This window comes from Sesamum indicum, linkage group LG13 (genome assembly GCF_026168435.1).
Source record: "Sesamum indicum cultivar Baizhima isolate 11 linkage group LG13, ASM2616843v1, whole genome shotgun sequence".
Lineage (NCBI taxonomy): Eukaryota > Viridiplantae > Streptophyta > Magnoliopsida > Lamiales > Pedaliaceae > Sesamum > Sesamum indicum.
Genome location: NC_142669.1, coordinates 15,811,398 through 15,825,403, shown reverse-complemented (window position 1 = coordinate 15,825,403; position 14,006 = coordinate 15,811,398). Strand labels below are relative to the sequence as shown.

Sequence of the window (14,006 nt, the reverse complement as noted above, 5' to 3'; positions counted from 1 at the left end):
TTTAAGAGTCCATTTTATTGAATTTCCCCCATTATGCTTGATTTCAGGTGAAAAATCTCCACCCTAATTTTTTATTAATTATTATATCAGACCCTGCCCAGTACACATAGCAGATAATTTAATCTGTTATTTTAATTAACACATATAATATAGAATCAGTGAATGTGGCATACGTTTTTTGTTCGTGTATAATTTTTTAAAAATACTTAAAAATAAAATACTTTTATAAATTATAGTATTTGGTTTCTGTAGATTTAAAAATTACCTAATATATATATATAAGATAATATATATAAAATTAAAAAAAAACTAACAAAACGTAGATATGTAAGATCATGATGAGTATGAAAACTAAAAATAAGTTAATTAATGATTTTTTTTAAAAAAAGGCAGATCAAAATAAATTTGGACATCAAAAGGACACTCTCCAATAATACATAATATAGATGATACGTAAACTATCATTTAATTTCTAATTTTACATTTAGAACAATATTAACAGAAATAAATATTAATTTCTTATTTTGTATTTTTTATTTAAATCCAAATACACTCGACTAGGGTCCACTAATCCCTGAAACAATTAATCATAGCAGCACTGTTAATTGTCTATAAAGACGGATTTCTATTGGCTGAACCCACGTGAACACAGTTTGGTAAACCAATAAGAATCTTTTATTATTACAGAAAACGAAATATTAATAACGGGCTCCTTGGATTAAGGAGAGCCCCACATCCAACATACGGGTCTAAAATAACCATTAGAGGGTTTTGATGCATGGGCAGAGACAGCTGTCAATCATCAGCAAATGATAGATATTCAAAAGACCAAGAAATTGAAGAGAAAAAGGAGTAGTTGGTCTAGGATTCAAGTTTGGACATGAAATGAAACGATCACATCACCCCACCCAACATTGGAAGTGTCGACATATGACTCACCAAAAACCCGCCATTGAAAAATGAGTAGTTGCTTCAGGTACGTACTGTTGAGATGCTAAAATATTAAGGAAGGCACATGAGCTCAATCAGGCTATGGAGATATGCCTTTTTTGGAATGGGAGAGGTATGTTGCTTTTCACAATCCATCCTCACATGCTCTGCCAATATTTCTTAGTTTCAAGACATTATTTATCTGCATGTGATTCGTTATATTATTTAATATTTTTAAATTTAAAGATTGATTTAATACATTGAGAGTTTAAATTAATAAATACGTTCAGTTGAGATAAAAAAAATAAAAAATTTAATACAGAAACAGATATATGCCCACATTTATACGACTCAAACCTTGATTAATTAATATGTACATGAATTCCAAACCTTCAATTGGATCATTTGGTGCGTGCTTCCTGATCATGATGCCTACGTTCCTTTCATATATATATATATATGATAACTACAACGAGGTTTCTTGATATTTGGTATAATTATAAATAACACCTTGTTGTTTGATAAATTATCAATACCCCCTTTTAATATTCATCCAATGACTAGCCCATTTCGTTAATCTCTGTTAGGTTTTCATTCTTTTTTTATGGTGAATTGATTAAAATGCCCTTTTTGGCTATAAACTATAATTTTTTACTTATATTTTAGAGTTTTCTAAAAAAATAAAATTATGGACAAGGACAAAAATTAAAATAGATATTTCTAAGCTTCCAACCAAGTATTACATAACTCCAACAAATATTAAGGAGTATTAATAATTTTTCAAACAATAAAAATATATATATAATTATGTCAAATTTCAAGAGAGCTCATTGTAATTTACACTTCATATATACTAAGGTAGTAATTTAGTAATTGATATAATTCATTTCATTAATCCTTAAAAGGAGGTCACTCATTTGAATTAATTTGGGTAACACTACAAAAAAAAAATGAATTATTTCATATATTATAAATAACTACAATTTAAAAATCACAATAAATCAATACTATCCACCACAAGCAAATCAAAGTGGTGCAAAAAAAAAAAAAAATGTTTTGACTACGGTCAATTAATTAACATTTGTCGTGGCTTTAGCTATGACCACAACATTTGATTAATTTTTAGTTGTGGTAAATATTTTTGACATTGCTTGCAAAAATAATGGTTAATAATCATTGTGCATCCGTTGTTAATTAAAACTATATACGTCTTTTCACTTTTAACAAAGGTCACAAGTCAAAACAAAAAGCATTTTGATGACCCAAAAGTAATTGAATGTAAAGAATAACAAGAACATGTCTCTACTACTCTTAAAATTCGAGATAGAAAATACAAATGAAAGCTTATTGTTGAATGAATTCACTATACCAACTATTTAAAGAAAAAAAGTTCTGATCTTAGTATGGTAAAACAAGCTTGGAACTGACTAACATTTAGACTATTTCAAAAGTCCGAGAGACTCGGTCCAAAAATATCCAACTAGGACAACAATATTTCAAAAACATATAGGCTATAAAAATTAACTACAAAAAATTAGAAAAATACGCAAAGTTGATTGTAAAAAATTGCCCGAATAGTAGGCGAAACTATAGAATTTTAAGACGATCAATGGTCCCTCGTGATGAGGAGCTGAATTCTTCTCTCGAAAACGATTTAAAAAGTGGGTGGTACATCCCAAACTCTAACTAAATCAAAAATTATGATCATTTGAAGTTATATCGTCAAATCATGCAAACAATTAAATCACGAAATCTTTAACTTACGTTTATCTAATCATTTTTGTTCCAAATCATATTCCTTCTAAGAGACAAGTACTGGCAATTGCTAGACACACAATTACAATTTGTTATATATATATATACACACACACTAACGAAAACATGGAAAAGTTAGAGCATATATTTATATATGCTGAGAACTCCTTGAGATTCCTCGGAACAACTATTTCTTTGATATACGCGCTACATAGTATTTGTCAATATAAAAGTTCATAATGTGCCCAATTACGCCCCTTTTACTTGGAAGCTGAGACAGTTTTAGGTTTTCGTGATATAAGTTGTAAAAATAAGTTCGAGTTTTACTAATGTGTAAGTATTTATCTTAATTATATAAGTATTTATTATATTTTTATATGAATTATTATAATATTATAATTTGTTTACAGTCATATTAATATATTGATTGAATCAAGAGTTACTATAATTTATTGTTTATTATTCTTAGTAATGCACATACGTACCATATAAGATAAATTACAACTATTTTTTCTAAAATTTAATATAATTATAAATATTCACTGATTGTTTGAAAAAAAAATTACAAATATCTCAGGCAAATGAAAATAATTATACAGCTCCTAGATGGTGAGGTAAAAATTATTATTTTACTCTTATTGAAATTTCTTTATAGAAAATATTTAAAAAAAGTAAAAAAATTCGAAGGTAGGTGAAACAAATAAACCATAGAGCATATTGGTCCAAAAAAAATATATTAGAAAATTTATAAAAAAACGTATAAAATTATAATTCATAATTTAGAAAATGGCATTTTGAACCGTTTACTATAAAATTTGGATGAAAATCTAATGGAGGCTAATAGATGGGCTCCTTATTAGACGGATATTAAAATTAAAAAAATACTTATAATTATATCAAATTTCAGGAATGATTGCAATAATTTAATCTAAAATATCACACGGCTTATCCAATAGCAGTCGGAGCAATAATTCCGGTCTGTTTCTTTTGTTTTTCTTTGTGAAGTTTGGGCTGCAAAGTTAAAACCATATTGTAATAACCTAGTAATTAATAATTGTCTAAGTTTGAAGTAAAATATTAGGGTTTGTGCTTTTGAGTAAAAAATAAGTCAATCCCATCGTCCTACTTTTTTTCACTTTTACACCAAAGTGAATAGTTGCATATTTTAAGACCCACTTGCCGACGGACGGACATCAGCACGCATTTCCAACTACATATGATTCTCCTCGTCGATAATGCTATATTTTCTCACTCACTTTTATTGCATGTATTATCCAATATATATTAACGTTATTCGCCACAATCATATAATATTAGTTCAGACATTCCTTGCTGCGTTAGTTCTTACCCTGATTGAGGTGTGAATAAATAGTGTACACTAAACATATCTTTTTGTTTTACCCATAAAAAGTTAATTGGATTGAACTCATTGCTTGCTTCTTGAGAAATTAATATTAAGTAATTTTCTTTTTTAATAACTTAAAAATTTAGATGTAATTGCCATTTGATTCAGAGTGAGGCCAAATAAAATGTACTATGTTTGAATCTCATTTCATTCATTTATTAAAAAACAATTATGTGCAGAATTTTCAAACAAATTAAGCTTTTAAATGATACGACCATTTAACAGTATTAATTAATACTTCATTGAAGAAATCTAACTATTACGAATGTTTCTTTCTTTATATTTTTTCATGGGAAATTGCTATTGTTAGTATTCCGATTAACATAGTAGGAATTAAAACCAATCTCTTTGAATTAAACATTGTGAATTAATTACCGATAGCTCAATCGGAATATGTACATATAAAGTTGCATGATCCATGTTACTAGTGATGTTCGGATTTATAACATTTAATTGAAATTTAATTAAATTATAATATTCACTAGAATATGATTTTAATGAAATTTAAGTATGAAAGTGACTATTGAAAAAAAATTAAATGACAAAAAAAAATTACATTTACAATAAAAAAATACAGATTTAATATATCCAATCAGAGAGTTGTTGTACATAACGGACACCAAATATAGAGAAGGTGCATTATTGTTGTGCATGAGATCAGTTGCAGCTTTGAAGGTGGACATAAACTTCGGTTATTAGGCTTCCGGATCTGAGATCCCATGTTAGGATTATAGCTCAGGATCCAATCTACTGGATCCATTAGATACAATTTGGATCCATTGGGTCAATTTTCACTTTACAATTTTTAATATTGTGATTGGAATGAAAGTATATTTATTTATTTATTTATATTCTCACTAAAAATATTTCTACTATACTTTTTTATCACAATTATTATTTTATATGTATGTGTGTATATATATATAATATAATTTAAGATGGATGAATTGAAGTCTCATTTGTTTTGGTAATAATTATTTTATTGTAAATAATATTATAGAATTTGCACACACGTATATGTGTCATAAATTACTAATATATATAAATTTTTAGTCATTAAGTTTGATACGTACTGATGCTCGGCAGCAGCATAATACTCGAAGGATATTAAAAATAATCTTAAAATTAAGAGAAGACCAACCTGCAAAAGCATTTTCAATTTAATAAGATTGATCATTTTTATTTAAAAAATTCATAATATATATTTCAAATATATATATATATATATATTTAGTTTCTTGAAGTTTTATGATAGTATTTTATATAATATTTTGATGCTACTCATGTTCAATTTTACTGTGCTCTAATAAATTAATATTTTTAAAGAAATTAATATTTTTAAAATATTTAAAAATATCATTTTACAAATTAATCACCATAGAAATATTATTTGCTTATTTATTTTAGTTGAATATATTTTTCAAGCAGTTTAGAGGTATTAGCACTCTTAAACAATCTTCTTTTGATAGAATTTTATTATTTTATAATGTATTTTTATTTATTATATAAAAAATTATATTTAAGTAGGAGTATAATGTCTGTTCACAATGGAACAAACACATGAGAAATTTATATTTTTATATAGTGTATAATTAAACAAAATATTGATATTGGTTTGACGCTATTAACAATATAAAATACAACTTCATTAACTATTCATGTATATTTTGATTTTTGCACAAAACCTATATAAAATAAAAAATAAATATTCTTTATTGAAAACTGAAAATTGAGGATGAAAAACAAATCCAAGCATAGGCTAAGCTTTCTAAAGATAAAGAAAAAAAAAAAAAATGAAGTTCAGGCCACTTCTCAATTTATGTGTGTGTTTATAGAATGAGGATGTATAATCCGTCGGGTTAAATAAATTTTTGGGTTTGTCACTCAGGTGATTTAACATTTTAATTCTTTAATTTTCTAAAATAGTAATACTATATTTTTTTAATTTTTACGATTTCAATCCTTTTATTTATCGGAGTTCACCTCTGTCCTGTAAAAATATAGATACAAAATGTTATTATAGAAAGTTAAAGGATAAAAATGTTGACAGAAATGCGTCAAGGCCCAACTTTAAATTATCACATGAGAGGCATATGTATTTTTTCTAACAAAAAAGGTGAACTGTGGCGAAAAATAGACTAAGGGCGCTTTCCTGTGTTGCACTGAAAAGAAGGACCTAAGAGTTAAGCGTCTTCTCTTAGTCTCTTAGGTTTCTTCCTCCCACACCTACGGGGAAGATTAGCAAAGCGGGAAAAGACAGAGGGAGCGGGAGCAGCATCTTATTCTCTTCGTGAGAACTTCCGGATCGGAGAAGCACTCGGAACGGGCTCCACGTTCATTTCATTGGCAGAAACGATCCAATCCATAAATACGGAAAGGAAAGAAAATTCCTAAAAAGTTAAAGAACGAAAACGCAAAATCGCCTGAATTACAAAAGCAAAAATGCATCTAAGCCTAATCCGTCTACTAACAAATGCATGTACAATTATTGAGCCCGAAAGGAATTTAATGGTGACTTGTGGAACGGTTTCTAGATGTTACAACATATATGTAATACATGAGTTAGATGGATGATTTAGTAAAAGAAATATGATGTTTTGTTATGGTTATTTACCATGATCAAAAGTACTACACAACTATTTTTGGTCAAAACATCAGTGTCACGAGCATATCATAGAAAATCTTTTACCAGTAACCCTGCAAAAAATTATGAAATAATTTGTTGTCTTTTATTGTTTTCTTCAGGCATGCAGCAGCTATCACAGGGACCAATTTTCCAGGCCAACTTTTTCTTGAAGCCAATTAAAAATTTTGAAAAATCACAATCAAGCTGTTTTCATTCTACCCAAACTTCCACTCCTTCTCCTACACGCATTCTGACCTTTGTCTGCACCCAGTTAATATGTCCCAAACACAGCAGATTTCCCTGGAAAAATGACACAGGTACGATAATATTCTCCTGTGTTCAATTAATAAACATTGAGACAGCGAACGAGTTGCATGCTCAGGTCAATTTTTATGTTATCAGGCATGCATATGCATCCATATTTTATATATATAGCTCAATTAAAACATTCCATCATTACAAAATACTCCTATAATCAGGTTAAATGAGGATCCACACTATGTCAGCTATCCTCCCATGTTTCATGTTGTCTTTCCAAGATGCTCTCTCTCTCTCTCTCTCTCTCTCTATATATATATATATATATATCTATATATAGAAAATTATTTGTTTAGTTATTTAAACTTGTCTATTATTAATTTTAATTCTTTAAATTTATCTGTTTTAGTTTTAGTCCGATAATTTTTAAAATTATTTAATATCAGTCCTATGACCCAATTTTGAAAAAAATTACCTATACACAACTTTTTAAGAGCAATTTTAGTCCATAATATCCATTCATTTTGCATCTCGTAGCTAATGCTCAACTAAGATGGTATAAAAGATTAGGTTTATTGGTATATCACAATTAGAGTATTAGGATGGACTATTAGACTTTATCGTCAAAAAGACAAAAAAGTCATAAATTATGTTAAAAGATCAAATCTATACAAAATTGATAGATTAAAGACTAAATCTAATATAACCAAAGATAAATGACCAAACAAATTCAGACAGAAGTTATTGGACGAATTTTTTTTTTCTTTTTCCCTATATATATATATATATATATATATATATATTAGAGAGGAAAACATCGCACGATGCATGCTTGAAATACCCGGGAGATCGTTACCTCAGGTTTAATTATTTACCTTAGGTAATAGCTCCACACTTAACAATATAATAAGTTGCAAGTCGTCGCCTCTATTGACGACTTGCATTGCAAATCTTTTAAAGTCGCGGTATCTCTATAACTTATATATTTTTTACATTTATTAAAATAAATAAGCCTAGAAATTAATCTCATCCCAGTCACTGTCATTCCTCCAATATATAGTTTTAAACAAATTTGAGCCGGCGAGAATTTGCCATGCCCGGGTCATTTTTTATGTTATCATGTCAATAAACAAATCTTGTTTAATGAATCATGCATGGGATATAAAGCAACATTTGATTGATGATCACCACAGCAGCTTCTACACATCAAATCCCCTGATCATGGCCACCTTTTGCTATGCACCTGGAAATGTGCTTATTTCCATCTTTCTCTTCTTTCTCATCCCTTTTTCTCACTCAGTGAATTTCCAGCTTTCCGGGTTCACTCCCGATGTCACCACCATTCTCCTGGAAGGCGATGCAGTCACTTCCCTTGGATCAATCCAGTTCAACGATGTCAGCTACCTTTGCCGCGTGGGACAAGTCATCTACAATGGAAAGGTGCCTCTTTGGGACTCCAGCTCTGGAAAACTTGCTGATTTCACCACTCATTTTGCTTTTGTTATCGACACGCCAAACAGGGCGCAATATGGCAATGGACTTGCCTTCTTTCTAGCCCCTGTCGGCTTCCAAATCCCGCCTAATTCAGCTGGTGGTTTTTTAGGCCTCTTCAACACCAGCACCAGAGACCAGCCTCAAACGCAGATCGTTTCTGTAGAATTTGACTCATTAGCAAATCCCGAGTGGGATCCCCCGTACGAGCATGTGGGAATAAATAAAAACTCGCTTAATTCTTCGGTAGCAACCCCATGGAACGTCACTCTGCATAGTGGAGATACTGCGGATGCATGGATTGCATATAACTCCACTACGCGAAACTTAAGTGTCTTCTGGAGCTATGGCGGTGGTTCTAACTCCAGCCTTTCGTACCCAATTGACCTGAAAGAGGTTCTCCCTGAATACGTCACTGTCGGTATCTCTGCTGCCACAGGTATGTACGTTGAACAACACACACTTGAATCATGGGAGTTCAGTTCGAATCTAGAGATAGCAGCGAGCAAAGGAAAGATTGGATTAATTTTGGGATTGACTCTTTCGGGGTGTGTTTTAGCAGCTGGGGTGATAGTAGTATTTGTAGTGTGGAGAAAACGGAGACATGGGGTCAGGAACAAAAACACCTCCGAGGGAGTTAACTTGACCTCGATAAATGATGATCTCGAACGAGGAGCAGGGCCAAGAAGATTTTCTTACAAGGATCTCGCGTTCGCTACAAATAATTTTTCAGATGACAGAAAATTGGGAGAGGGAGGATTCGGAGGAGTTTACAAGGGGCACCTTATCGACCTGGATATGCCGATTGCTGTGAAGAAGTTCTCCAGGAGATCTAAACAAGGGAAAAAGCAGTACGTAACGGAAGTGAAAATCATTAGCATGTTGAGACACAGGAATTTGGTCCAACTAATAGGTTGGTGCCATGGTCATGGAGAATTCTTGCTTGTGTACGAGTTCATGCCAAACGGCAGCCTGGATCATCACCTGTTTGGCAAAAGGAATCCTCTTGGTTGGAGTCTCAGATACAAAATAGCCCTTGGTTTGGCATCCGCCTTGTTATATCTCCACGAGGAGTGGGAACAGTGTGTTGTGCACAGGGATATCAAGTCAAGCAACGTAATGCTCGATTCAAGCTTCAACGTTAAGCTTGGCGACTTTGGCCTGGCTCGACTCATGGATCATGAGCTTGGGCAGCAGATCACTGGGCTGGCTGGAACGTTGGGCTATATGGCCCCCGAGTATGTGACCACTGGCAGGGCTAGCAAAGAGTCGGATGTCTACAGTTTTGGTGTTGTGGCCCTGGAGATTGTTACTGGGAGGAAATCAGTGGATTTGCAGTCCGAGAAAGGTTTGGTGCAGTGGGTTTGGGATCTCTACGGAGATGGGCAGCTTCTTGCTGCCGTGGATGAGAAATTGGGAACGGATCATAATCCAAAACAGGTGGAATGTTTGATGCTAGTCGGTCTGTGGTGTGCTTACCCTGACCACAACATGAGGCCATCAATAAGGCTAGCAAGCCATGTTCTTAACTTTGAAGCACCACTACCCAACCTCCCAGCAAAAATGCCAGTGTCTACGTATAATGCACCTAGAGTACTTCCACCCCTTAGCTCTGGGGGCCATTCGATTACTGCCTCAAATATCAATATGGGTCGATAAAAGCATACTCTAAAGTACTTCCTCGAAATCTTTCTGCAGCAAACTGCTTTTTTATTTTGGATTAGGTAAAAACAACGGCAAAATAATATGAGAATCGGTCTATGTTACGTGTACTTTATGAATCTAAAACAGAATAATACGAAATACCATTATTAATACATATATAATTCAAGTATCAATTGATTTGTGAATTTACCTTGTGAATGTACTGCACCAAATTTATAGATTAAAATACAACTCGCAGACCAGCAGCGATTTTATTACGTCTACACAAGTATGTAAAACAGTTTATAAACTTAAGTAGACAAAAATTGGAAATCAAAGCCGCAATTCACAGAAATATAATTTTCAGATTCTAATGATCTGATGCAATGGCAAATTGTTAGTACTAAAACATCCAAATGATAGTGTTACAAACACTTTGAATTTTGGATCTTTTATTCTCTACATTTTTTTTTATCGAACTCTATTCTTCTAATTCCGGTCAAAGACTCGATGAATGCACAATTTCAATGAGTTGTGAGATCTAGTTTATGTTTTTTTACTTTCAATCATATTGGTATTTGTGTTATTCTCTATACTTTTAACACAAATAATACGACTTATGAATGATAGGTACCATTATTCATTGTCAATAATATTTACCTGGCCAATTGAACTTGCAAATCCGTAATTGTTTGTTTAATTCAATAACTAGTGGTAACGCAACATCATTGATTATGTCGTAGTCTTCGATTATATTGTGAGGTGTTGATTAAAATCTAAATATAAAATTAACTAGAATAAAAGAGTATTTAAAAGAGGAGTAAATATGAGAAGAATATTCCAGTTAAAGACATGATTATACTCAATTTTACAGTTAATCATAGATGCAAAGATGACAAACATACATAAAATATAACTCAATTATTGCCTTTGGTACGACCTAACAACCCCACATTTCCTTACCTTGTGGATAGTCAAGGAATGTCCATGGACTAAATTCATAATTAGTTGTGGCTTTGTTTATCTCTGTTTCACTTCCTCAATCCATTATAAGTCAATACTGCAAAATGAAACTTGATTAGGAGCATTTAGTTGTAAAAGATAGCAAAATATCATTTGAAAATAACGCAAAATGCACTCCTATCAAGCCATCCTTTTTGTGGACATGTGCTTATACCCGGCTGAATCCACAGGTATTGGTTGTAAATTAATTCCTTATAAGAGTAGAAGTGAAAGTTAAAGGGGGCCACGATTTCGTCTTCGGAGTCGCTAGACGTGGGCACATCTAGTACTAAATCAGCTTCTACTTCGGAAGAGGTAGATGCCTCTCCCTTGCGCCACTTGGTTTCTTTTCAAAGTCTACGTGGTATTTTATCGATCTCAAGGTCAAATTCAAAATTACCTGAATGAAAAGAACATGGCATCAAAGCTAAATAACAAGAATAAATAACCAAAGGAAATTAATTTAAAGATACCAAAATTGGTTGCTCTTTGTGCAATGCAAACATGGGATTCTTCTCTTGTATGCTCTCTTTTAGTTTTCTCCATGTAATTAGTACAAAATGTTGTCATGATAACAGGAGTCATTCATTCTTACGTTGAATATCAATGGGGTCGTCTATTTTAGTCCACTTAGAATGTGTGAGCCTCATGACGTATTGGCAAAAAATAATTAAACCAAGTCCGTGGAAGATGGAATCTCTCTGGTCTGGTTGCGTTAGGTGTTAGTGCAGAATTGCTAGGCAACAACTGCATCGTAGAGCAAATTACAAAAGGCGTCTGCAGGAGAATTGACTATTGCTTCACATAGAAATCAGAAATACAGCCCAGTTGCATTTAAGCTGCATAATGTGAGCACAGTGCGCATACTGGTTCAACTGATGTACATGATATATGTTAAAGACTGCATATTTCAAACCAGTAACAAAAACTTGGAATATTCCATTTCAAATGCAAACTACTCTAACAGGTGTTTTGATCCTTGCCATCAACAAATTTTCTACTGAAGACAAGACATCTTGGACTTAGTCATGTTATGGAATAAATATTGTACCACTAAGCTTCTTTCAACACAAACCTCTGCTTTATGAAAGTATTGTCCGTATGCTTATTCTTAAAGGAAATCAAACTCAAGAAGCTGGTGACCTCTAAACTCTATGATATGTCATTTGCCACTTCTGTCCCATTACTTGGCTGAAAAATAAACTCAAAAATACTATATAACATATGATTCAAAACTAACCGTTCTAAACTATATGCAAATTATTCAAATTTTCATTACAAAAACATTTGTACATCTACATCATCTTCTGCAACACACTTTAGGAATTATAAAGCTGGTCAATGAGATAGAATCTTGAAAGTCAGTGATTTTTGGAACCACGCACGCCATTGGCTCCCCTTTCTTTTAATCAGCTGTGACCGCGCTTCCGTCATGTGTGGCTTGCTCTGGTTCTTGCATAGAACAAAGTTCCTCGCTCCACGCGATCCTATCACTTCCGACAGTTTAAGGGCTGTGAATAAAAACACGAAAAACATCATTTCATGTAGAAAAGGAACTTTCAAAATCACCAAAACTCCAGCATTTGATGAAGTAAATTCTGAAAGGGATATATGTTGATACCTTCAAATCCAGCATTGACAGGGTAGAGAAAGAAACTGCTGATATCCGAACCAAGAACCGGAAGCCGTCCCTGCTTGGCGTACAGCTTCAGGGCGGTCTCAATAACCCCTTGAGCAGTTTCATCTTCATTAACTACAAATCTTATTGGCCCAGCGCTTCCAAAAACATTGATCGTAATCAAGAATCTGTTGCTCTTCGCGTTCTTGTCATCATCGGCCTTCTTCTTCTTCAGCTTCCGCAATAATGTCTTGTCAGAAGTACTCCTCATATTCATTTCCATGTTGTTTCTCTTCCTATCATCAGAATTGTCTTCCTTGTGCTTGAGGCCAAATGTCTTCGAGCAATCTTTCCTCATTTTTGTGTCCAGAGGAATATATCCTATGTATCAATATGATCACAGGCAACTACAGAAACAGATGAAGCTGACAAACTTTAAACAACACACAATACTCAAGGATCAACACCGATGCATCGATAAAACCAGGATTCTTGGCAGAAACAGATGTATGAATCAAAGAAACAAGTATGTGAACTGGGCAGCAAATTACTGACAGAAGAAGAGGGGGAAATCATGGAAAGCACAACGGTTTCTAGCAGGAAATGTTTATCTATGATCAGGTGATGGTGATGAACTGAAGAGGGAAAGAGCACAAGAAAGATCAGTACTCAGTTTTGATGAAGGGGGAAAAAGGGGAGTGAGGAGAGTAACATGTAGTGAAGCATTGATATACAGGCAGTCTCAAGGTAAGCTTTTGATCTAGGTAGTTGCTTTACATACAAAGTCAAGCATCTTTATAGGTTTCATATATGACACATTGAAAACTTTTCAAAGAATCAAATTTTATCACATCAAATTAATCGATCATTTTTTATGCATGCAGATTCCTGTAATAAATATAATCAATCATCATGGTTAATCAAAAATATAAAATTGTGGTGATTACTTAATTAACTATTATAACGCAACACAGTTGTTAGACTCGCAATCGAGGCCAAAATATTAACAATAACTAAAATCATGACACAATTTGGCACGTTGCCGTTAGATCTTAATTTTATTATATCTTTTTTTTTATAAGATCTTTTAAATTCGTTAATCTTAACATCAAATAGACAAAAAATGCTTACAATTTTATTAGCATTTACTTTTACTCTTCTGTAGTTAAAGTTTTTCCCCTATAGCAAAGTATCTATTTATATAATTTTAAATTCTAATAGTTTGATGGTTTTTTCGATCATTAATTATATATTACAATGCAAATAGATTAAACATT

The 14,006-nt window shown here is 32.4% G+C and overlaps 2 protein-coding genes across 2 annotated transcripts; one reads left to right on the top strand and one right to left on the bottom strand.

The window, feature by feature from the left end:
• The first annotated feature begins 8,188 nt into the window (after nucleotides 1-8,188).
• Nucleotides 8,189-10,191, top strand: LOC105158547 (Concanavalin A-like lectin protein kinase family protein). Its single transcript, XM_020692210.2, has one exon. It carries the CDS (start codon nucleotides 8,196-8,198, stop codon nucleotides 10,122-10,124), a length of 1,929 nt encoding a protein of 642 aa, XP_020547869.1. The 5' UTR covers nucleotides 8,189-8,195; the 3' UTR covers nucleotides 10,125-10,191.
• A 2,172-nt stretch (nucleotides 10,192-12,363) lies between these two features.
• On the bottom strand, nucleotides 12,364-13,496 carry LOC105158703 (uncharacterized). The gene is made up of 2 exons (XM_011075545.3): nucleotides 12,733-13,496; nucleotides 12,364-12,622 (listed from the first exon to the last, which is right to left on the bottom strand). Exons 1-2 carry the CDS (start codon nucleotides 13,085-13,087, stop codon nucleotides 12,450-12,452), a joined length of 528 nt encoding a protein of 175 aa, XP_011073847.1. The 5' UTR covers nucleotides 13,088-13,496; the 3' UTR covers nucleotides 12,364-12,449.
• Nucleotides 13,497-14,006: the final 510 nt, after the last annotated feature.